At 38.3% G+C, this 26,595-nt stretch overlaps 1 protein-coding gene across 4 annotated transcripts in view; it reads left to right on the plus strand.

The window, feature by feature from the left end:
* Positions 1-18,364, plus strand: part of clec16a (C-type lectin domain containing 16A) — a 72,752-nt gene extending 54,388 nt beyond the window's left edge. For all 4 annotated transcript variants that reach the window (XM_053652222.1, XM_053652229.1, XM_053652237.1 and 1 more), the window contains 5 exons: positions 2,525-2,676; positions 3,666-3,870; positions 5,673-5,822; positions 10,467-10,574; positions 14,566-18,364. In XM_053652222.1, coding sequence (XP_053508197.1) covers positions 2,525-2,676; positions 3,666-3,870; positions 5,673-5,822; positions 10,467-10,574; positions 14,566-14,996 — 1,046 coding nt within the window. In that variant the 3' untranslated portion in view covers positions 14,997-18,364. The remainder of the gene's footprint in view (positions 1-2,524; positions 2,677-3,665; positions 3,871-5,672; positions 5,823-10,466; positions 10,575-14,565) is intronic.
* Positions 18,365-26,595: the final 8,231 nt, after the last annotated feature.

Below are 26,595 nucleotides of genomic sequence, written 5' to 3' on the forward strand. Positions count from 1 at the left end.
GCCACCTTTAGTCGAGTCGCACTTAAGTTGCAAAAAACATTACTTGTGTTCTGACTTGGACTCATGAACAACTGTCTCAAGGCTTGACTTGGACTTGAAGACAGAGACTTGTGAAAAACACAAGTCATTTTGGTTTGGCATTCCCGATTACCTTCTCTCTTTACTACCCCACATGACCACATCAAACCAGCATTATTATATACACTTGTGACGCGTCTCAAGGCGCGAGTTCATCACCCACTGGAAGAGTGCTGTTATATAAATGAACAAACAAACAGTACCAGTATAGCCAGGACTTACCTAGTAGTAACCTTCGTGTCATTTAATTTGAAAATAAATCAATTAGTCCTGCAGTGAAGCTGCGGTGTTACACAGCTGTCAGGGGCTTGCTTGCTTTCCATTTTCAAGAAATACAAATGTTTCCATGTCATTTTCAACCCCCAAATGTTTTCAAATGTTAAATTGCATCTAACATGGGGGTTTTGTTACTGCCAGCGCTCTCTGGAAGACTACCTTACCCATCATTGTTTGAGAACGAAAGCAAACTACGGCAACTCAAATAGCTCAAAATACTTGTACACAGCACGGTTTTCTCTCCTGGTGACAGTCTCTGCGTTCCAAATGGTATAAATCAGCCACAGAGGCCTCATTATGCATCCTCATTGCTCCAGGCTCAAGGCTCTATGGTAACAATTTCTTTTAGGAGCACTTGTGCTGCTAATTACAAAAATTTAGGAGCACAGTCAAAAATTTTGGAGTACGGTTGAAGTTTATTGGTTTTTTTGTTTGGGGTTTTTTTTTTTTTTTTAAATGTAGGAGATGATAACGTTTATGTGCCACAATATAACACACAAGTAGGCATGAGAAAACTTGAGCTTGTTAATTATGAGGGAATTTAAGAACATAGTGTGAGCCATGACACATTAATTTACCTTCTGTTATGAAGTTATTATAATATCTATTTTTTATATTAAATGATTTATTTATAACTAAGCATATTTTGTGTATTTACATTTTATTAGTTTTTGTTTGTTTGTTTATCAGTTGTTCCTTTTAGATGGGTTCCCCCCAGTACAGTGTTGCCATGTCTGCTGATAATATTGCAGTTTTTTAATATTTTCCGGTTTTTGGGAATTAAATCAGAACATGGAAACTGGAGTTGACTTTTCTGGTGATATCTGGCATTTTATCTGGAATTTCATGAGATATGTAAACATGTTAAAATTAACATTATGTTAATGAGATAACATCCTCATCATATCACGCGCACACACACACACACACACACACACACACACACACACACACACACACACACACACAGAGGCATGCACTCATTTTCAGTTCAGTGCAGTCCAGAATGATTCAATTGACACGACTTAATACCTCATCATTGAAGCATCAAATGTTAGCCAAAACAACATGAAAAAGATGCTGACACGTTTTTCTTCCACAGCGTAACGTATTTCTATTTTAAGGTGGGTGGGGCTTTAAAAAGGACATGACTGACCAAGGAAAAGATCACTTCTGATGTCAGGTTCTCTTTAAAGTAGAATTGAATATATAAATATAAAATGCTGTGATCACAGCGGAAGAAGATGAAATGCAGTACAGAATGTGCTTGATGTTATCAGGTCTTACAGATCAGTCCCTGATACACAGTGATAACAGACACTCTTCTCACTCACTTGCTCTCACTCACTCACTCACTCACTCACTTGCTCTCTCTCGTTATCCACAGCATCATAGTGTGGAAACGTTTAAAGTGTGGATGGAATGAAAATATTGACAACATGTGATATTACAAATCAACTAATCTCCACCTATAGTGGGTGGAAAAGACAGACATGACTGCTGTTATTTATGTTCCTGTTTACTTACCTACTTAATTGTTTGTTTACTTACTTGTTTTTCTTTGTTTTGTTTGCTTGTCTACTTAATTATTGTTTGTGTACTTATCTACTTGCATACTTAACTGTTTTTTTGTTTTTTTTTGTTTGCCTGCATATTTGTTTGGTTGCTTAATTGTTTGTTTGGATACTTACTTACTTTAATTAATGTGTTTGTTTATTTACTTACCTACTGACTTAATAATTCTTTGTTTACTTGTTTGTTTGTTTGTTTGCACATACCTACTTACATAGTTTCTTAATTGATTTAAGATATTTTGTTTATTGGTTTGTTTTTGTGCACTGACCTACTTACTTAATTGTGTGTTTGTTTACTTACTTAATTGTTTGTTTTGTCTACTTAATTTCTTTTGTTTGTTTACTTACTTATTTACCTACTAACCTAATTATTTATTTTTGTTTACATACGTTTGTTTGTTTACTTCCTTACCTACGTACTTAATTGTTTTTTTTTGAGTACTTTCTTGCATACTGACTTATTTAATTCTTTGTTTATTTATGTTCTTACTTGTTTGTTTGTTTGTTTGTTTATTCTGCCAAATTCAAAAAAAGAAAAAAACCCAAAACCATACAAACAAGCAAAAAAAAACGCTGGTGATTGTTTTTGTATGCAGATAACAGTGACCTCATCGCCTGCATGGTGGTGAGTAAAGACGGTGTTCAGGCGCAGAGGTTCCTGGCTGTGGACGTCTATCAGATGAGTCTGGTGGAACCTGAGACCAAGCGCCTGGGCTGGGGGGTCGTCAAGTTCGCAGGTCTTCTGCAGGTAAACTCGCCATCTGTGATTTTTAATGCTTTACTTACGCTGATATCTGATCAACATGCATGCTTTAATGGATGAATCACAAGCCAAGAACTGAAGATGAAGAGCGGATGTTTGTGGATTGATTTCCAAACTGGAAAAAAGAAAATAAATTACAGTTAAAAAAAAAAAAGTATGCTCTACCTAAATTCATCAAGAATTCTTACAGGGGAAGAGCCTTCGAGCATTTTCTTTTGTTATTTGTTTACTGTATTAAATGTTAAAGATTAAATGTTCACGTCACTTTTTTGCATATGAATACCTAAATATTTTAAAATCATGTGTTTTTTTTTATTTATTTGTTTGGATGTATGTTTGTTTGTTTATTTTCTTATCTATCTGTCTGTCTACAGTATTTGTCTATCTGTCTGTCTGTCTATCTATCTATTTGTTTATCTATCTCTTGGTCTGTCTCTCTATCTGCCTATCTATATATCTGTCTATCCCTCTGTCTGTCTATCTATCTATTTATCTATTTTCATATAGGGAAAGAATTCACAGTAATTCTACTCTTTTTTTTGTTACTTTTTTATAGAATGTTATCAAATGTTTACAGCTATTGATGTATGTGCCTTTAAATACATATAAATATTATATTTTAAAAATCTCACTCGTACTGCATTTTTTACATAATAATCTATCATCTCATTCTCCAAGTCAGGGAAAAAATTCACAGTAAAAAAACTTATGGGGAAAAAAAATACAGTAAAAAGAGTTCTATATCCTTTTATTTGCAATTTAAAAATAAAATATCAATTAAAAAATAGCCTTCTAATAAACTTTCAAATTGAAAAAAAACCCCAAACATTTACAATAAATAAGACCCACTTTTATTTATTATTTCAAAAATAGTTTACTACCGGTGGAAAATCTTAGCAGCATCTTGAGTGTAGTGAATGAGTGAGTAATAAGTGCAGACAGACGTATGTTGAAGAGACGTGTGGTGATTACAGGACATGCAGGTGTCGGGGGTGGAGGATGACAGCAGAGCCCTGAACATCACCATCCACAAACCAACATCCAACCCTCACGCCAAGCCTGTACCCATCCTGCAGGCCTCCTTCATCTTCGCCGACCACATCCGCTGCATTATCGCCAAGCAGCGACTCGCTAAAGGACGGATCCAGGCCCGGAGGATGAAGATGCAGAGAATAGCGGGTCAGTCCGTCACCTAAAACATGCTCTATCATGCCTTTATGTCTTCGTCATGGTGGTGGGGAGTGTTATGTTTGCGCAAGTCCCATCTGAGATTCTCTGTAGCACAGTATCTCAAGTAAAACAAGTGTTTGAACATTTTTAGGATTTATATGTAATTATCACTGTAACCAGCAGGTTCGATTTGGGAATCGATCCAAACAGGGTCAAGGTCAGTGCAAGGTCAGATAAGTGTTTTTTTTTCTTCAGGTGTACATATTAGTAACCAGAAGGACCAGACTTTCTGGCAGTGGAGGCATAACCACCCACAACGTTGGGATTCTTCTTATTTCTATACTCATGTTGTGGAGCTTTACAGCAAACAAAGCTTGATTCTTATGTTACATTCCACACATTATTAAAAAGATGATGAATGGACCTACAGGATCTAAAAAGATATTCCTGCAAGTGAAAACAAGCTCTAGTCATGTTTCTAACTCCACAGAGATTACTTGTGAATTCATCTAAATACAATACAGCTGAATACACTGGCTCCGGGTTTGTATTGTCTTGCTTAAGCTTACAAGATACAAGATTGCAAGCTTTTTGTTTTGTTTATAATATAACCGCTTATAATTGCATTATAATTTACTCGTTTATAACTGATTCAATTACGATACTGAGTTATTTAAGGGGTCACATGACGCATAAGTGAATCTTTAAAAAAAAAATTAATTGTTTAAATGATAAGCTGTTCTTGATGCCTGATTCTGATACAGTCCCCTCTGAAACTATTGGAAAACAAGGCCAATTTAATTGTTAGTGCTATACACCAAAGACATTTGGGTTTGAGATCAAAAGATGGACCTGAGACGAGAGTTTAGGATTTCAGCTTTTATTTCCTGGTATATTTTATTTCCAAAAGTATAGGAACAGATAGTCAGATGTAAATTAAAGTAAATAACACTTAATATATGGTTGCATTTCCCATACTTGTAATAACCGCATCAAGCCGCGGATGACGACCTCAGTGACATCACCAAACTGTTGGTTTCTTCTTTTGTGATGCTTTTCCAGGCTTTTACAGCAGCTTCTTTCAGTTGTTGTTCGTTTCAGATTTTTGGCTCATCTCTGTATTTCTTTGCAAATTACAATCTGGCTTTCTGATTGTTACTGCTGATGAGTGGTTTGCGTCTTGTGGTATGGTCTCTATATTTCTGCTGTCTAAGTTTTCTTTGAATGGTGGATTCTGGTTCCTTCACCCTGGCCCCGTGGAGGTTGTCGCTGATGTCAAGTGTTGTTTTTGGGTTATTCTTCACAGCTCTCCCAATGTTTCTATCATCAGCTGCTGTTTTCCTTGGCCGACCTGTTCCATGTCTGGTTGTTAGTACACCAGTGGTTTCTTTCTTTTTCAGGACATTCCAAATTGTTGTATTGTGCTATGTCCAATGTTTGTGCAATGGCTCTGATAGATTTTCTTTTCTCAGATTGAAAGCTCTCTGGTCTTCCTGTTGGTTTATCAACCAATGCAGTCTTCACAGACGAAACCTAGGGCTGAAACCAGGAGTAGATACTCGGAGCAATACATTTTTTTTGACAATCAATCTAACAGGGCATACCTGGGCAGCAAAAAAATGGGTGTGTTCAAACACAAAGGTGCCATGTTCCAAGTTGTTTCACAAATCTAGATGTAAATATGAGGAAATGAAAGCTGAAATTCTAATCTGTCGTTTCTCAGTATGTGTGTAAGATGAAGCAATTTTATACACACTTTTATTAGTTTCTAGATATGAACATCTTTAAATTTTTGTTCCTTGTCCATTCAGCTCTCCTCGACCTTCCCGTACAGCCTTCGTCTGAAGTGCTGGGCTTCGGCCAGTCCTCTTCCTCATCCTCATCCTCGTCCCAGCTGCCTTTCCGCTTTTACGACCAATCTCGGCGAGGCCCAGCTTTCGCCTCCGTAGATAAGGTTCCAGGTAATCTGATTAAATCATGAAACTATTTCTAACCTGCAGTGTGTGTGTTTATGCACATGCACATGTTTATGTGTTTATACAACATATCAAACCTGATATTAGGAATCTGATAAAGCTCCGGATGATCAGCACTCGTGACACATTATTACACTGTGTATATAAACATATCAGGGTGAAAGAGTGCGCTTTTATTCACTTCTGGACAAAATAAAAAGTCCAGATGAATAGAAAGCAAATTTGAAATAAAGTTAACTTTCACAACGATGTGATAAACAGGGAACATTTTCCTCGTTTTTATTATTGGAGTATAATTCTTAGAATAATGAGTTTTTTGTACAAGTAATAAAGCTAAAATAACTCTTTATAAATGTTTATGTCTCATAGTTATATTGTATCTCATAACTAGTTTGAATTAATTACATTTCTGTGAATCCTATTTCAAATATATTTTTGATAATAATATAGGCATTCAATTTATATGTATAGAGCCTTCTAACCATCAACTTTTATTAAAAATAAAAAAGAATGCATTAAATTTATCTCCTTATCTATCTATCTATTTGTCTGTCTCTGTCCATCTGTTTATTTATTTATAGAAATAAAAGCTAGACATAAAAGTAAAAGATTGATCAATGAATCCATTAATAAATAATTTAGAAACTATTTACAAATAACTAACTGTACTGTTTCTAACTTGCTTCATTTATTTAGTAGTAATTAAAATGAGCCCACTGCTTCAGATTTATCCAAAAATTAAAAGTTAAGGGTTAAATTGTTTTAAAATGAAATTGCCGATGTACAAAAAAACCCCCAGCTCAATCATCCTTTGAGTTACGCACATAATACATCATTTGTTTTTGTCTATTCTGTGGTTGTATGTTAATATCAGGACTCTTCACACAACGCTTCACTTCCTAAATTCTAACACTGACTTCATGGCAGACATTTTCCACCTTATACATCAGTAAAAAAATTTATTAACTAAACAAGAACTGGAGTGACCTTTCCTTTCCAGCAGTTGCGTCTTTCTTTGAACCTCATGTCTCTGTCTCTCTCTCTCTCTCTGTCTCTCTCTCTCTCTCTCTCTCTCTCTCTTTGTCTCTCTGTCTCTCTGTCTCTCTCCAAACAAATGACCTCAACGCTTTACATCCTGCTTTAGTTTTCTCCAGAATTTCTGAAGCACTTCTCCTTCTCAGGTTTGTGGTTTTCAGTGTATTGTTTCACAGTTTCTTCCGAATCTGCATCTGGCATCATAGGCCACCGAGATCCTCTGCCTTTACTTCACACTTCACATTTCTTCTTTTTAACATTTTTTTTTAGTCTCAGCAGAGCGGTGAAGTGGAAAAGAGCAGACATACTTTTCACTTCTTTTACATGAAAGTTTATCATTAAGCTTTCACAAGGTGGTAGAACAATTGGCGATGCCTTGTGTGTTGGCATTCTGTATTTTTTTTTAAAAAAAAGCATCTTGATTAAATACCTTTGTTTAAACTGAAATGAAGAAAGGCATGGCTGACATTATTAACTGATAGGTATCTCATTGACATTCTTCACTGATATTGATCTGTTGTTACCAAGTGAGCCATTGTTTCAGTTTTGGTTAAAATAATGCTCAGAAGTGTATCGATACATTTGGGGCTTTTTTTTCTCCTTGACGTACGGGTTTGGTGTAGGGAAGTCCTCAGGGTTTTGTCTTAACACAGAAATAAAATACTGATTCATCTGAGGAGTGACGTCACTCATCATTACACACCACATTTTTACCACTAGCACCAAATCACCAAGAAAAAGTACCAGCATAAGCAAAAATCCCCCTCTTCCTGTGTATGTATGTTTGCATAGTTGGTTTGGTAATCTGCCCACTTCTGAACGCTGTACAGTGAGTGTATACCAAATGTCCATGAACTTTCTGCATTCACCTTAATGTTTAAAATTCCAAATATATCATTTATGGCTACTGTAGTTCCAGATTCAGTTCCTGCTTTGCTTTTATAATAACAACCTACACTCTTATGGGAAGGCTTTCCAGTAGATTTTGTAGCATGCTAGTACGAGTTATGACTCAAAAATATGCCAGAACTATGCACCCTTCTAATGCACCTGGTGAAAAAACCTCAGGTGAGCCAATCACCATATCAACCAGGAATGATTGACAGTTGCATAGGTGTTACGAACTCTCTGATATTAACCAATATCACCTATAAGCTCCGCCCAGTCCCCCATCTCATTTGGTGCGTCTTTGGAAGGTTTTAAGTTCACTGATGTGAAATAAAATGTCAATGTATTTTCAACACACACACACACACACACACACACATATATATATATATATATACAGTGAGGGAAAAAAGTATTTGATCCCCTGCTGATTTTGTACGTTTGCCCACTGACAAAGAAATGATCAGTCTATAATTTTAATGGTAGTTGTATTTGAACAGTGAGAGACAGAATAACAACAAAAAAATCCAGAAAAACGCATGTCAAAAATTTTATAAATTAATTTGCATTTTAATGAGGGAAAAAAGTATTTGACCCCCTCTCAATCAGAAAGATTTCTGGCTCCCAGGTGTCTTTTATACAGGTAACGAGCTGAGATTAGGAGCACACTCTTAAAGGTAGTGCTCCTAATATCAGTTTGTTACCTGTATAAAAGACACCTGTCCACAGAAGCAATCAATCAGTCATATTCCAAACTCTCCACCATGGCCAAGACCAAAGAGCTCTCCAAGGATGTCAGGGACAAGACTGTAGACCTACACAAGTCTGGAATGGGCTACAAGACCATTGCCAAGCAGCTTGGTGAGAAGGGGACAACAGTTGGTGCGATTATTCGCAAATGGAAGAAGCACAAAAGAACTGTCAATCTCCCTCGGCCTGGGGCTCCATGCAAGATCTCACCTCATGGAGTTGCAATGATCATGAGAACAGTGAGGAATCAGCCCAGAACTACACGGGAGGATCTTGTCAATGATCTCAAGGCAGCTGGGACCATAGTCACCAAGAAAACAATTGGTAACACACTACGCCGTGAAGGACTGAAATCCTGCAGCGCCCGCAAGGTCCGCTGCTCAAGAAAACACATATACATGCCCGTCTGAAGTTTGCCAATGAACATCTGAATGATTCTGAGGACAACTGGGTGAAAGCGTTGAGGTCAGATGAGACCAAAATGGAGCTCTTTGGCATCAACTCAACTCGCCGTGTTTGGAGGAGGAGGAATGCTGCCTATGACCCCTGGAACACCATCCCCACCGTCAAACATGGAGGTGGAAACATTATGCTTTGGGGGTTTTTTTCTGCTAAGGGGACAGGACAACTTCACCGCATCAAAGGGATGATGGACGGGGCCATGTACCGTCAAATCTTGGGTGAAAACCTCCTTCCCTCAGACAGGGCATTGAAAATGGGTCGTGGATGGATATTCCAGCATGACAATGACCCAAAACACATGGCCAAGGCAACAAAGGAGTGGCTGAAGAAGAAGCACATTAAGGTCCTGGAGTGACCTAGGCAGTCTCCAGACCTTAATCCCATAGAAAATCTGTGGAGAGAGCTGAAGGTTCGAGTTGCCAAACGTCAGCCTCAAAACCTTAATGATTTGGAGAAGATCTGCAAAGAGGAGTGGGACAAAATCCCTCCTGAGATGTGTGCAAACCTGGTGGCCAACTACAAGAAACGTCTGACCTCTGTGATTGCCAACAAGGGTTTTTAAACCAAGTACTAAGTCATGTTTTGCAGAGGGGTCAAATACTTATTTCCCTCATTAAAATGCAAATCAATTTATAACATTTTTGATGTGCGTTTTTCTGGATTTTTTTGTTGTTATTCTGTCTCTCACTGTTCAAATAAATCTACCATTAAAGTTATAGACTGATCATTTCTTTGTCAGTGGGTAAACATACAAAATCAGCAGGGGATCAAATACTTTTTTCCCTCACTGTATATATATATATATATATATATATATATATATATATATATATATATATATATATATATATATAGCTAACATCAGTTAGCCATATTTATATTAAAAAAAAATTATTTTTTATTTTGCAATGAAGTGTCAAATGAAATGTCAAACACTTTCACAAATGGTAGTAATTTAATACTGTCATACTGCATGGCATTGTGAATCATTGATGTGAATGTCACAACACCAGAAAATTAAAATCTGCCAAGTCAAGTATAGACTCGAATCAGCATAAAAGTGGCAGCTATCGTAAATTTGCTATTTTGAAGACAATAGTTTGATTGACTTATCAGTTTCTTTGGAAATTCAGCACAGTTGACTGAGCTTTAGTAATCTTTACCGCTGAATAATTTCTGCAAGAGTCTGGTGTGCTCAGAAGTAAGTGTAGAACATGTAGAAACTCTGTGGTTAGTCTCTGAAGATACGGCACCAAATAACTGAAAGAATGTCGGCATTTAATAAAATAAAATGATATCATCTTTTGTATGATCAGCTGTATAAAATCTATTCTACACTATTTTATATCCCAGAAATGTATCAGCTTCCGTTCACACACTTCAAAGTTTGTTCACACAGTGCTGGGTCTCATTCCAGTTGATTTGTATGAATCTTACCAATGAATTACCAGTGTAAATGTGTTTTTAAAAAAGTGTGTGTTTATTTGTTTGCAGGTTTTGCGGTGGCCCAACAGCGCAATTCCTCCCCGAGTTCCAGCTCCAGCATCACAGCTCACTCTGACTCAGTCACCTCCAGCAGTGTGTCTACATGCAGCACGTCAGGTAACACACACACACACACACTCTCTTAGAAGCTCATCAGTTGCCTCCTCAGTGACTATTTGCACTCCCTCAGATCTGTCAGACAAACATTGCTATGGCACATTTCAAACGGATTGAATGATTCATTTATTTTCTTTGTCGTCAAAATAATAAACGGGAATTTCATTCCGGATCACATGCAGACGATTCAGATTAGTCGGGAATGTTGTGCCAGCACAAGACGTGGCCAAAAATTACATTAACACAATGTTAACACACTGCTCAGGGCAGTGTGTTGAAAGATGTGAGTGTGAAACTTCCTCTCGCACTCTCTAAGCCTTTGTGAGATTTAAATTACGCTGAGTGCAGGTAGGTTCCGTTTAGGTTCCGTAGAGGTTCAGCTCTAGTTCCGTTGACCCTTAACATTTTATAATATCATTATGAAAATGTAGCACGTTCGCCTCACACCTCCAGGGTCCGGGGTTCGATTCCCACCGTGGCCCTATGTGTGCGGAGTTTGCATGTTCTCCCCGTGCTCCAGGTACTTCGGTTTCCTCCCCAAGTCCAAAGACATGCATGGTAGGCTGATAGGCGTGTCCAAAGTGTCCATAGTGTATGAATGGGTGTGTGAATGTGTATGTGATTGTGTCCTGCGATGGATTGGCACCCTATCCAGGGTGTACCCTGCCTTGTGCCCGATGCTCCCTGGGATAGGCTCCAGGTTTCCCCGTGACCCTGTAATGGAGTAACCGGTTGAAGATGGATGGTGCTTTTTGTGCTTTTATGTGCTTTTTTTTTTTTTTTTTTTTTTTTTAAAGTAGTGAAATTAGACAGAACCATGTGTGATCTGTCAGGTCACACTAAAGCTCAAATACATCACGGCATCACAAAGCACAGTGCCGTAATAAGGAAATAAATGAATGTTAATATTTAAACTGCACAACAGTTTTATGAGTGTAATCAAAAAAATACAGACTGTTATATAAGAGTCGCATTCATTCACATATTTGAAGTTTTTCTAAGTAGGGAGGAAATTTTCCGTCCTTTCTCCAGATCTCAGACAGAGGACAGAGTCATGTCAGAAGTTGTCGATGCTTTTGATTGCAAGAGCTTCTCCAGGCAAATTTCTCGTCATGCACATTTTCACACTTTAATCTGTCTCCACATCGAGACATGTCCAAGCTCCTGCCCTGTGGCGAATATGGGATGTTAATGAGTTCCAGATGTGGCAGGCTTCTTCCAAGAATTCCACAGAACAGCGCTATTACAACAAGATATCAGATGACATGTTTTTTGTTTCTTTTCAGGAACCGAAAATCCCCGAGCGCAGACTTTGACCTCAGAGTAGTAAATGCTTACTTATAGTAGTGCGGATTGACATGCCGGCTTGTGTAAACAATTTTAACGTCGATCCAATTTTTTTGCGGACACAAAAGCCAGAATTTAATGAAGCTTTAAATGTAACCCTGAATGTTGCAACTGGATTAATAGAATAGTCAGTGGAAGTAGAAATATAACCACAGACGACATCAACAGCATCGTAACATTAAGCTAACCATTTTAGATTTAAATATGTTTCAATTTGTGTATTTGTAATATTAACAATGTAGTAGGGTACTAATAATATATGGAAATATTGTAATGTCATTTTTTTTTTAAATAAATAAATAGTTAGATATGTATTAAAACCAACATTACATATAAATAAAATGCCAAATAGTTTCACATTTACACAAACTATGAAATGTTGAAACATCTATTGAAATTTAAAGAAGAGGAAATTTTATTCAAAAGTGTTAAAGGGGTGTTATCTTTGGTGTAACGCCATCCTGAAGGTGCTCATAATCTGCCCCTCCTACACCGGGGTCCCTGTGTGTGTGTGTGTGTGTGTGTGTGTGTGTGTGTGGTTTTGGAAAAACCTGAAAGCCTTAGAGCATCTTGACACCGCAGAAACCCAGGAGAAGACATTTGAAGAGATAAGGCAGTGTGTTGTGGCTTCTGTGACATCTCCCACACGATTTCAGTCTCTGAACTAGAGGAGTTTGACTGGTTCACACGTCTGGTATTTTATTTCATTGGTAATCTTTTAAGCATTTGTGTAGACTCGACAGTTAGGCATAACAAAAGCAGAATGACCTTTAGGTGAAGCTCAAAGGTCTTCCTCCTCTGCCTGGTTTCTCTGGAAGCTCTCTCTCAGAAGATGAGTTCACAGTAAAACAGTGATGATGCAATGATGCTGCACCACAATGGAGCGGAGTTTTTATTTTTGCATGGTGACTTTGCATGCTAAACTTGCACCCCGTGGCCAAAAGTATGTGGACATCTGACCATCACATCATCCATATGTGGTTCTTCCACTAACCTGTTACCACAAAGTGGGAAGCGCACAATTGTAGAGAATGTCTTTGTGTGCTGTGGCTTTAGAATTTCCCTTCACTGGAATGAAGTGGTCCTGCATGACAGTGCCCCTGTGAACAAGAAGACATGGTGTGCGTTGGAGTAGAATTCCAAAATCTAACGGAAAGCCTTCCCTGAAGAATGGATCTTATTATAAGAGCAAAGAGGGAATAAAGAGGGAATAAATCAGTAATGTGATGTTCAACAAGCACATAATTGTCCACATACTTTTGAGCATATAGTGTATATGTAGGTTTTACGTCTACTTTATGATTTCATGATTTCTTCCCCATCCCTATGACGTATCCCCCTCTGTTCTCCTCTAGTCAGGTCTGGAAGCGAGGGGCGGAAGTGTGCGTTTTTTCTCTCGGACGATGCCGGAGAGTGGGTTTAGACCTCCACACCCAGGCATGTCAGTGTGTAGCTTGCTGCCTCGGATTCGGCCCGGCCCCTCAACAGCATGCACACTAACATCCTGTAGACTTCCTCGATTTGCTTGTGGTGATGCTAAGTGAATCAAAACTAACAGACTCTCGTTTCCTCTCAGATTATAAAGTAAATCATCCGTGTGACTGGAATTTTTACATGACCCATTCACAATTAAAGGAAATAACATATTGTGCGGATGAAATATTTCCCAGAAATAACGCAGAAGGAGGTTTCTTATTAGTTAACAAGCGACGATGTCTGTCTTATCACTGTTTTACCCTAATTATTAATTTAGTCAGAATAGACCATCAGCCAAGACATGTTTAATATCTGAAATTTTCTTTCGTTTGTTTCTGACAGATTTACAAAGCTAGTGTAGCTAACAGATAAAATAAGCATGTTGCCACCTGATTAGCACCTCTGGGATTTTACAGTACCTTTATTTGTACACAAATCCTGTCCATATATTACTTACGATACCTCTATAAACCGGGACAAATGGAAATAAAGTCCCAGAGATAACAGATAACAGTTTGTATCTCCAAGTTGTATCACATTTATCTTTAGTACATCAAGATTAGACTCAGGTAGGAGGCATGGCCTAAAGTTTAAAGATGAAGTTGTACACGAGTAGAAATGATTTAAAAGATATTAAGTTTTTGTTTTGTGTTTTTTTTTTTTGTGTGTGTGCTTTGTTTTTTTTTTAGCTGCATCTCCACTTTAACCGTGTGTTAACAGCTTGCATGGGTTTTTCTTTAAATATTAAATATAGTTGCAGATATTCGTCTTCAAGTTTTTTTTTCAAGGAGAAAAAAAAATAACTTGCTTCCTGTCATGCGCACCCTGAGAATATTTGAAGCTCATTTCTGTATAAATTGTAACGTAAAATATTTATCACCCAACCTTCCACCACAAACCAGTGACTAATGTACCTCTTAAATACCTCTTCTTTTGCATTTCCAGGGGGGGAAATCAACTGAAGGAATAAATACAAATAGTATTATCACTATTTAATACAGAAAATCTTTTTTTTTATTTTTATTTTTTTTATTAAGTACTTATTAAAGAAAGAAATGCAAGCAGCCTGGCTTCCACTGTTTTGTTACTGCTGTGTGTGTGTGTGTGTGGGCACAAATGTGTTGTACAGGTCACATGTTTCTAACAGGACTTTCTCTAACTGTTTTAGCGCCGGCCGCACCCCTGGCACCGAGCCTGACCCCCACCGCCCAACCCACCATCTCACTGCTGTCAGAAACCAACACTGACTCGCTCAGCGTCGACTCGCTCACCCTGCTGCCCCCAGCCGACCCGCCCTGCCTGCGCTACTTCACCCGGGATGAGGCTGTGCCCGCTGACCCCGACATCAACGTGACGCCCAACCTAGAGACCCCAGAGGACAGAAAGGACATCCCAGCCCTCCCGGAACAACACGGGTGTTATCCCAATCCCGATTCAGGAGAGAACAGGAAAGACGATGGACCTCATCCCGTTTCTGAACCAGCTAACATTTTTGAACCTGATGTAACCTCAAGGTCAAGAGAGAAGGCCGAGACTGAACTTCCTGCTCCAGACCCTGAGGAGAACCTGGATCTGGAGCAGGAGACGGAGATAGACTGAGACACTTTTTCTGTTCGTTTTTTCTTTTTCTTTTTTTTTTTTTTTGGTTGAAGAACCAGCTGAAACCTGAACTTTGCGTTCTGGTTTATGTTTGTTCATCACAGCGGTGGCTTTTGTCATGTCCTGTGCCTCCTCTTCGTTTAAGAACATTCTTGAATGCAACATTTTTTCTTGGGCATAACAGTAGGGTTATTGATCGTGTCTTTCAAAGCACATCTTTGTTTCTGGTCTGAGCACTATTATTTTTTTTTTGGTTTTGTTTTCTCTGCACTATGGTGCTGCGTGCATGACTGAGTTCTGAGTTATGACTGCATGAGCGATTGAGTGGGATTATTCAAGATGCGCGCGTGTGTGTGTGTGTGTTGTGTGATTGATTGTGTGACTGAGAAGGAGGAAGACGCAGAGGCGGGTGGGTTTGTTTTTATAAATATGTGGGTGAGGGAATACCCGCTTGGTTTTACCAGTCTTAACACTGAGGAATGTACCATGAGTTCTGGGTCTGTCCAGCGGTGCTCTCTCCTGGACGACTCTCTCGCTTTGACTGAACACATTTGCACTTCAAGAGCAGCAGATCGTTTTCTTTTTTCTTTTCTTTTTTTTTTCTTTTTTTTTTTTCTTTTTTTTTTGAGACTGGAAGTGAAAATCCGGATGTGAACACGCGTTCACACGGAGAACTGGAGAACTCAAACAAGCTCACCTGTACTGGTGCATGCAACTGCAACAAATCCCTCTCTATCAAGATGCTCAAATCTGGTTTTACATCATCACACACTTCAAATGTTTTAACATACTCGAGTCTTACCACTCAGCTCGCAATTTTTCTTCCCCCCCACATACTTGAATCAAGACGTGGGTTTTGGAATTGATCCAACCAGCTGTACGTGATTCGGAGCAAGGAAATAAAAAAATTGGACAGACTTACCTATTCCCGGGATAAAACTCAAAATGCAACCCGCTGAATTTGCTAAAAATGTCTTTGATTAAAAGTGCATCTGAATTAAAAAAAAAAAAGGGATTGGTTTGATGAGAACATTAAAAGGGTGCAGATTTTATAAACACGAGTTTATGATGTTTATTATTTTCCACCATATTCTGTCATCTATTATTTATCATTCATACCACAGATTTACATTTAAAGCTTCAGAAGGTTTCCCTTTCACAAAATGCTTCCAAGTAGAACCCTTATAGGAAGCTTTGAACCTTCAAAAACTGCACCAAGTACCACGAAGTTAAATGATAAACCCCTGACAGGTTAAAATAAATTCCGAAGGAAAAAAGAAAAGAGTTTGTGATAAAACACATACCATGTTAATACAAACACACACTGGGGGAAAAAATGGTTCTTCATGGTTCTTTACGGGTTCATTGGATAATTAAAGGTTTTTAGCTTATAAGAAAAGGTTCTATGTGGAACAACCGGACAAGCCTTAATGGTTGAAATGTATTTAACGATCGTACACACGTAAAAACAAACAAACAAATAAATAAATAATTTGGTCAATCAACTTAAAAGTCATTTGAAGGTCAGGAAAGTTTCCTAGTTTTGCTTTGATAATCATATTTGGTGTTTTGGTTTCATATATCGGTTAATGTTTCACTACTTTGCCTCATGCCTCATGTTTGACTCCAAGGTCATGAATATTATTTAAGCAATGCGCACAACAGACGTGTGATTGGCTGAAGAGAGAATTCATCACATATACGCATCTCCACAGCAGTAGATGAACAAGACGTAAGCAACAGTGAAAATTTTGAGAAAAATCGCTGTTTTAGTTAACAAATTAGTTTCGTTATTTCTTTCGTATCAAATATAAAGATGTGTTAGTTTGCTTGTGTTCATTGTAGATTTGTGGTATGAATTATAATGGATGGGATAAACGTGGCTCATGTTTTATAAAATACGCACTGTTTTACTCAATGCATCTGTAAATTTATTACTCCAGATTCAACTCTCACAATCACCTGTGTGTATGGGGTATTCTCTCTCTCTCTCTCTCTCTCTCTCTCTCTCTCTCTCACACACTCTCACACGCTCACATTCTCTCTCGGTGTCTCTCTCTCACACCCCCCCCCTCACACTCTCTCTCTCTCTCTCACACACACTCTCCCCCCCCCCCCCCCTCACTCTCTCTAACGCTCTCTCTCACGCTCTTTCTCTCTCTCTCTCACTCTCTCTCTCACACACTCCCCCCCTCTCTCTCTCTCACTCTCTCACTCTCTCCCCCCTCTCTCACTCTCTCACATTCTCTCTCGCTCTCTCTCTCACACACACACACCCCTCTCACTCTCTCTAACTCTCTCTCTTTCTCACTCACTCTCTCACATTCTCTCTCACTTTCTCACAATCTCTCACACACTCTCTCACATTCTCTCTCACTTTCTCACACACTCTCACTCTCTCGCTCTCTCTCTCTCAAACTCTCTCTCTCTCACGCTCTCTTGCTCTCACTCTCTCTCTCTCTCACTCTCTCACTCTCATGCCCTCTCTCACACTCTCTCACTCTCTCTCTCACATATTTTCTCGCTCTCTTGCTCTCTCTCTCTCCCCAATCACAGCAACAGTAGCCAATCATAGGCATGTATGTGGATGGCGCGTTCGTCCTGAGGAGAGCTGGATGGAGGCTGGGAATTGGCAAAATTGACCAAATTATGGGTGGAAAAAATGAGGGGAGAATTGACCAACTCGTGCGTTATCAAATCATTTGTTGCAGTTATTTTTTTTCTTTTCTTTTCTTGTATCTGCAATTACTCAACCTACAGTACCCTCCAGAAGATGGTTTTAGAGAATGTCGGATTTTGTACAGCTGAGATTAACAACTTGCTCTTTGCTACCTTTAATGAGAAGTTTTCCTCGTTACGTTGCGGTGCGATGATGATCACGTGAATTCACGTTTGTTCTCGCACATAATCGGATAAAGTGTTACTAAGTCTTTCAGCTTTGATCTGCAATAACAGTAATTTTTTTAAAACAAACTAATTTATTTCGCTTTAAAGCTCTATTCACTAGTTAAGAACAAATATTGACGTTTGGATTTTTTTTTCCCACTTCTTAAAAAGCAGCACATGGAAAAGGGGGTGAAAATTTTCTGTTCCATGTTTAGATATTTTCTCTCTGGAAAACTTGGCTTATTTTGTAATACTAATTTTAAAACGGTAACCTTTAAAGCAATACAGTAAATCGTGTGCAGTATTTTCACTGTAATGTAAATGTCATGTCCATAATGAAGGAAAAAGAAAAAAAAACAACAAAGGAGTATCACATGACACGTTTGTATGTTGTGTAAATTGCAATCGGCTTTTAATCTCTTTCAGTTGCTTTACAGACAAATATAATAAAGATATGCAATAAATTATTCTACATACATACAGCTGTGTGTTTTAGTTCAGCTTCATTTTCATTTTTTCTGAACTCTACCTTCAAGGGCTTTTTTTTTAATTCTGAGATAACAACTGCAGCTTGCTCATTACAGCTGTACTTGTTTTCTGGACTTACCCAGATTTCCCTTCACTTCCACTGAACTGCTGAATAACTACATCTGAGTTCTTTATATTCTGATGAATTGCACAGCAGTTTCTCAAAAATAATGCAAAGTTATGATAATCTTATCTGAGAGAGAGAGAGTGTGAGAGTGTTCAACATGAGGCTTGCTTTGCCATTTAACAGTGCAATACTTTTAGAAAGTGTCCGGGGTTTTTTATTTATTTATTTTTATACGTAATTCAGTTCAGCTACAGGGCAAGACCGAGAGTTTAAAACAAGTACAGGAAGTGTTATGTTAGCAAGGCCAGTTTTCTACAGGGCAACATGGTTTCAGTAACAAAACCAAACCCAGGATGATTCATTTTCCAGTCATGTCCTTTTCTCATTGTACATATAATGTTACCTGTGAAAGGAGAAGGAGTTTCTGTGGAGGTTTTGGGGGCGGAGACTAATCGAGTTATAAAATATTCACTGCTTTTATGTTTAAAAACAAATATCACTTGTGTATTGTTCACGAGACATGGCGAGTTTGTTTGAATTGCATACAAATAATGGAGGGTGCCTATACTTTACCAGGCACTAATAATGTTGAGTGCGAACTTCAGGTGATGATGTGTTCCCGTGGCTCAATGTTAAATTGCGTTCTTTAAGGCGTATAGTGCGTTACGTACTGTATTTTCCGTGACCCTGAAGGAAGGATAAGCGGTATAGAAGATGGATGGATGGATGGTACTGTATTTTCTACAGCATTATTATGTTCTACCCCATGTAGTGAGCGTACACAGTGAATAAGAAGCATTAAGGGATTTAGACTAACATGAAGACGGCTAAATATTACACTCGGGGGTAATAAACCTACAATGTAAAACTGTCTGGTCATGGTTCATTTTCAAACACGATTTAAGAGTAAAATTAAGAAGATAATCTTATCTGGTACAAAGAGAGCGAGAGTGTGTGTCTGTTCAGTGTGAAGCTCGCTCTACCATTTAATACTCTTCAACAATCCGGGCTGTGTATGTTGTGTTAGCTATAAAGCTTTTCCACTGATGATCCCAGTCGATTCCCTCATTGTATAACACTACCTGTGAAAGGAGGAGGAGTTTCTGTCGAGGCTGTGGGTGGAGACTAATCAGTTATTTAAATACTATACATAATTTGCAAGCAACATTTATCTCCCTCACTAGGTTAACTATTAAACATAAGGCACAGCGATATTTATCTGATATGATTTGAGTACGGTTAAATCGGGAATAATAATCGCATAGTATTTTAAAAGTGTCAGAGTTGTGGCCAAGTCAGCTCAGTAGCCTGATTTACATATCGGTATATACTCTGCATTATTCTTTACACATCATTTGTTTGTCGTTTTGCCGATAATAATAAACGATTTATGATTGCTAGATCGACCCAAAATCAGAGTAGGGTCACAATACTTTAGTCTGGTTTGAAAAAACAATTAATGATATTTTGTTTTGCTATTTAAATTCCCATGGCCTTCAAGTGACCATTAAATGAACTTCACTCGAACTAACATTTAGCGATAATTCAATTCAATTCAGTTTTATTTGTATAGCGCTTTTCCCAATGGACATTGTCACAAAGCAGCTTTACATAAATATATGCATTTCAGATTTCAATTTTAAATTGATGAATTTGTCCTGAATGAGCAAGCCGGTGGGGACGGTGGCGAGGAAAAACTCCCTGAGATGATATGAGGAAGAAACCTTGCGAGGAACCAGACTCCGAAAGGGAGCCCATCCTCATCTGGGTGACAACGAATAGTGTAATTATAAATAAATCTCTTCCATACCTGTGTGCTATAATATAAAACAAAGAGTGCAACTGTGTAATCAGGAAATTCACCACAGTCTCAACATGAAGTCTATTCCACTGTAATCATGAACTGTCCATCGATGGAGACATGTGCCCACAACCACAGTCCCAAAACATCGCACCAAAACTGCCCGCATCAATCGTAGTCCAATGTCACCTCCACAGCTTCCAAGTGTCCCCAGGATGAACATATAGGGCCATCTTCAGCAACAGTGACTGGCCTCCAAGTGACGAGAACTCCAGAAGCAGGACACCAGGACGGTCCAGGTCAGCCCAGAGAGCAGAACATATCAGGCCCGCTGCTATCCCAGGAGCAACACGTGTAGAGCTTGTGAGTGTGATGATTAGACGTTGGCATCATCTGGAATCTTCGTAGAGTCTGGTTCTGAGCTGGAGCTGGCACGTTCACTGATTTCCTCGGGATGGGCATCCCGGGATCGGAACAGGAAACAAACAGAGAAGGATTAGTGTGGCTGCTGCTCATTGAATTTCAGGCAGAGATGTCCATTTGTTATCGTTTTATCAAAGATGACTGGAGTACCAGTTTATGAGATGTGTTATGTGCTAGGCTAGGCTAAAGAAATGTGTTTTTATTCTGGATTTAAACTTAGCGAGTGTGTCTGAACCCCAAACATTATCAGGAAGGCTATTCCAGAGTTTAGAAGTCATGAAGTCATTACAGCTAAACTGTGTTGGACTATTCAGTTTGGGTATTGTGTTGGATAAAAACCTAGGATTGTTTTGGTTACTTTCTGTGAGTTTACGTAGATACTCTGCCCTAGCAGCTTTTAGAGCCTGTCTATAGCTAGACATACTGTCCTTCCACGCAATTCGAAAAACCTCTAGATTAGACTTTTTCCATTTGCACTCAAGATTCCGAGTTGCTCTCTTGAGAGCATGAGTATGACTGTTCTACCACGGTGAAGGATGTTTCTCTCTAACCTTTTTTAATTTGATAGGGGCAATATTATCCAGGGATAATGTTCTGGAACAGCTCTGAACTTGGCAAACAAACAAGCATGTGTTTTATAAAAAAAAAATACTGGAACATAAACTAGAGCCCTGTATCTCTTCTAATAATAATAATTTTAAAAATGCTTTATTGAATATAACGTTCACTTTCTGGTTAAATGCATCCAGGAAGTCAATTTATCTAAATGATAACTTTGAAGGAAAAAAAAACCCTTCAGCTCTTCTGAACTCATCTGTTCTTGCCTATACAATGGCATCTTCAGTTAAAGGAAATCATATGGGCAACTCCCACTTCCAAGCAGGAAAGAAAACGGATTGTTTTTCTGCTTTATTTGATAAAGGAAGTACTGTTGTTAGCACATGGTGCATATGTGAAGCATAAAAAAAAGCTTTATTTGTAGAGGAATGCAACACGACACCACCCCTCAGTACAAAGAAATAAATCAATTCAAAGCATTTTTACTTTCGGATTACAACATTTACAAAGCACAAGATTTGGGATTCTGAATGTATTTTAATATGTTTTAATTCTTAAAAAAATACATTTCAACTCTAGTAAGCAAGGCTTATAAGGTTTTATAAAGAAATGTATAGTATCATAATGGCACAGAAGGGCACGGTGGCTTAGTGGTTAGCACGTTTGCCTCACACCTCCAGGGTTGGGGATTCGATTCCCATCGTGGCCCTGTGTGTGCGGAGTTTGCATGTTCTCCCCGTGCTACGGGGTTTCCTCCGGGTACTCCGGTGTCCTCCCCCAGTCCAAAGACATGCATGGTAGGCTGATTGGTGAGTCCAAAGTGTCCGTAGCGTATGAATGGGTGTGTGATTGTGCCCTGCGATGGATTGGCACCCTGTCCAGGGTGTACCCCGCCTTGTGCCCCATGCTCCCTCGGATAGGCTCCAGGTTTCCCTGTGACCCTGAAAAAGGATTAAGCGGTATAGAAGATGGATGGATGGATAATGGCACAGATAACAGACATACAGAGCACGAAACACAAGGTTTTTTTGGTGCAGTGGGTGGAGCTTAAAGCCTTCTTAAAAGTTGCTAAGTTTCCAGCTGAGGTTGCTGAGGCTGTAAAAAATAGAGAGTAAACATATTTCTGCTGAGTTCTCACATTTTTATTACTGCAGTGTAAGAGATGATATAGATGCAATTTGTCAAAAAATTGTAAACATTTTTTACCAAAATCGTCATTTTTGCTGTACCCGTAGTGTCTCGTCATGCTCACTGCTGGTGTGTGTGTGTGTATATATATATATATATATATATATATATATATATATATATATATATATATGTGTGTGTGTGTGTTGTATAAATGTATAAATCTATATAAATGTTAATTGTAAGCAATCTCACGTTTGTAAGCTTTATAAATATGCATCCTTATCGTGGGCATGACAGAATTGAATTATCCACATGTTTGTTCGGAAATAAAAGATCCTCACTATTATTACTTCCCTATTATAATGGGAGTGTTATTGTAGATTTGAGCAGATCACCATGAAGTTCAAGATCATAATAATCTCCATTCTTTGGAATTTGTATTGGTTACTTGGTATTATAAATCAGGATCTAAAGGCCTAAAAATCCAAACACTTGACTGCATGACTCAGAGATGGCTCTGTTCTAGGAAAAAATGAGATCATGAGAAAACCCTAGAAGTGGCATTCTGTGAAGGAGAAAACTTAAAGAGAAGAAGATACTTGAAGACAGGGCTTGTGTAGTTCTTTAAAGGTCAGTTTTCCCACCACAGCACAGTTATATGTGGTGTCTTGGGTTCCCTTTATAGTTCTTTAACAGTTCTAGTTCTAATTAGAAGGTTTTTTTAATTAATTTTTTTGGAAAGGGAAGCCCTTTATAGTAGAAGGTCGACAAAACAGGTTAGATCCTGTTCTCACTTACGTTTTAGCAGCTATAAGCAGTCGTTCCTTCATACTTTTTCCTTTCTCTCGAATAAGAATAAGGTGTAAAAAAAAAAAAACCCGCAACTTGTCATGTTACTGAGAAACCGAAAAGTGTCCTAAAGAAGTCAGAAAAGTTAAAGCACCAGCTACAGTTACAGTTACTCCTTCCAAAATGCTAAATAAACATCTCCTCATGGATCAGCCATGTGATTGTGATTGACTGAGCTATAGAAATGATAATGTACTAGAACAAGCTCATTAATATAAACCTGTGATTTGCAGTTGCACTACTGATAGGAAATTAATCAACACCTTCTGACCAATCAGAATCCATGACAGCATTTCATCATTAAATTGTGAGTTTAAAAAAGAAGGCTCACTGTGGGAATGTGAATATGGGAATGTGAAATCAATGACATTCCCATAAACCTCCTTCTTCTTGGTGAGATTTTATCTTTTCTACATACACAAACAACATGAGATGTTGACAGAATGTCTATCATACAGTTTATGCTGTCACTGCAGGCTGATAAGAGGTCAGTGGTGTCATTTTCTGACGAACCCTCAGAATCTACGTCTTTTTTTCCTTGTAATCGTCATGTTTTGCGACACCGATGTGTCACATTAATTTCTGGTGTGGAGCAAAACCTAAGAGAAATGAGAAACGTTCACGCAGAAACATCTTGTAACAAAATTATGTCCGTCACTACGTTGCACCAATTGTTTTTCTTAAATACATCATAAATTTTGAGTCTTGAAAGCAGATTCTGTAAATCTGCAAATTACAGAAATACATATGTAAGCTGAGCCTTTATTCTCACCTCAGTATTCTTTAGTAGGCCTGGAGTCATAACCCACTTTGACAATTGTCATTGTATTAGAATGTTAGGGAACTTTCAAATCTATATATTAAAACTGGCGTCCTGTTCAGGGTATATCCAGATTCACTGCCACCCTGACCAGGATTGAGCTCTTTCCTGAAGAAGAACTAACGCAAAAACTTTAACAGTACATCATAAATCAGAGAAACAGTCAGGTTTTTATCTAGAAGAATCCAGACACTCATTAACTGCTGGACAATTGGATTGAGCAAAAAGTTAGACACTTTTGTGATACCTACAGCAAACACTTGATCCTCTTTGAAACAGGGCCTATTAATTAAGTTGATATACTTGAATAAAACCACAGGGGAAAATAGAATAATAGAATAATTAATATATATATATATATATTGTACGTTCAGGGCAAGATTTTAATTGTCATACAGTTGTGAGAACATTTATGGTTGTAATTATAAAAAAGTGGACTATTCATCATCATCATCCATGTCACAGTTATAATCTAACACACAAACAGTAGTACTTTTCAAGTCTTTATTGAGCACACTAAGTGATCATTTACATTGCAGGCTGGAAAAAGTAAGTGAATTTAGGAGCAACACCCTCCACCAAACGTTTCCTGCAGCTTCTTATAAGACTGGAACGAAGATGAGGAGGAATGTTTTGAACCACTCCTCTGTAAAAAAAAAAAAAAAAAAAAAAAACTGGCCTATCTGACCACAGCCTCTCAATTGGGTTAAGGTCAGGACTCTGACTTAGCCAATCCAAAACAACCATTCCTCTTTTTCAGTCATTCTTTATTTGCTTTCCTGTCGTTGCATCACCCGACCTCTATTAAGCTTGAAGTCATGGACTGTTGCCCTGACATTCTTCTGTAAAATGTCTTGATGCATTTTTGAAATCATTCTTCCCTCAAGACATGATGCTTCCTGCACCATGCTTGACAGTTGAGATCAGGTTTTAGTGTTTGTGTGCAGTGATTCCTGGTCTTCAAAATGGCTGCCTTTGTAACATTCACGCATGGTTTAGTTAGTGTTTATAGATAACAGGAAGTCCCACTGACTCCTAATAAAACCAAATCAACATCTGTGTGACATCACTGAAGAAATAAAGTGAAAAGATCAAAAAGCCAACATCAGACACTCAGCAAGACTGGCTGATTTGAGGTCAATTTCACACGTTTGACTTTTTTTTTTTTTTTTGGCTGAACTGTTACTTTCTTGTAGCAGATGTTTAACCCCTGCATGTCGTCGTTGTGTTTGTGTATGCCTTGTCAGAAAAAGAGTTCTTGCCACTTCCTGTCTCAGGCCTCATGCTCAAATCTAAGGGTTAAATATGATACCAGTGCATCATGTCTGCTAAAATGTGTGAAAAGTCTGAAAACCAGGTGCAGAGAAGACATGTCTGTGAATCGTTTCTAGCGCCATCGTCATTGTCATCTTTTAAAAAATGACGTAACTGCATCCAGTCCCGTCAGCGCATGGTCGTGAGCGTGCAGTGTCTTAGAGCCTAAAGAGCCTACCTTCTGAAATCTTACTGTAACTCTGTTTTTGTGCACTTTAACAAGAATGAAAGCTGGTTGCTTGCGGGTGAATGAAACAGAACGGTGGTGGTATGTGTTGCCTTCCTGGCATTCACTCGTATGGTCTGAAATATAGTAGGGTGAAAAGTACTAATCCCGGAGGGGCTTCAGTTGTGGTTAGCATAAGTGGAGAAAAGAGGTTACAGTGTCGAAGTGTGAGTCAACTGGTGCAGTTTTGCATTTGTTCTGTGTGTGTGTGTGTGTGTGTGTGTCTGTGTGTCTGTGTATGTATGTGTGGAAAATAAAGCTATTTAAATTTCAACTGGGTGTGAACTGACTGTTAAGAAGTTCCTTTAGAGCGCAGAAATCATTCCGTAGAAGTGCTGTAGGAACATCTTGTTTATTTTCTGAGTATTTACAGTAGAATAATGCAGGGGTGTGTATACAAGTTTTCAGTATGCACAAGGTGGCATGATGTATAGTAAAGTAAATAAGCTTGATTTAAAGATCTTAACAAACTCTGCATTGTTTGTGAGCAAAGCGTCAAAGCTGGGCTATAAATGGCCTAAACGTTGGTGTAGTGCTCTTAAATGTCTTTACAGATGTGGGGAGATCTGCAAAAAGGAAACGAAATGCACATTAAAGTCACATATAAATCTGAATTTGTGCGTTATATATGCTTTATGTGAACCTTCATGTAACATTCATAAGCACTGAGTAAATGTTTTATTAAGGAACATGCCAACGTTAAAGGAAATTAATAAGCAACACAGGTGTAGAGTTACTGCTGTCGCACCGTTACCAAGGCGATGTGTTTTATACGCAATTATAATTGTTTTATTTATTAACAGGATGTCATAGAGTTTATCCATTTATAATTACATTTCATTTTGTTTAATGTTCTGAGAAACTAGTTAGTTAACGTAAGGTCTCACTTATGTTATAGCAGCGATAAGCAGTCATTCCCTCCCCAGACTCTGGTTTTTCTCTCTGGATGTAAGCAAACAAACTCTTGTTTAAACATCTGTTCTTTGTTCCTCTGTC

This window comes from Ictalurus furcatus, chromosome 2, assembly GCF_023375685.1.
Source record: "Ictalurus furcatus strain D&B chromosome 2, Billie_1.0, whole genome shotgun sequence".
Lineage (NCBI taxonomy): Eukaryota > Metazoa > Chordata > Actinopteri > Siluriformes > Ictaluridae > Ictalurus > Ictalurus furcatus.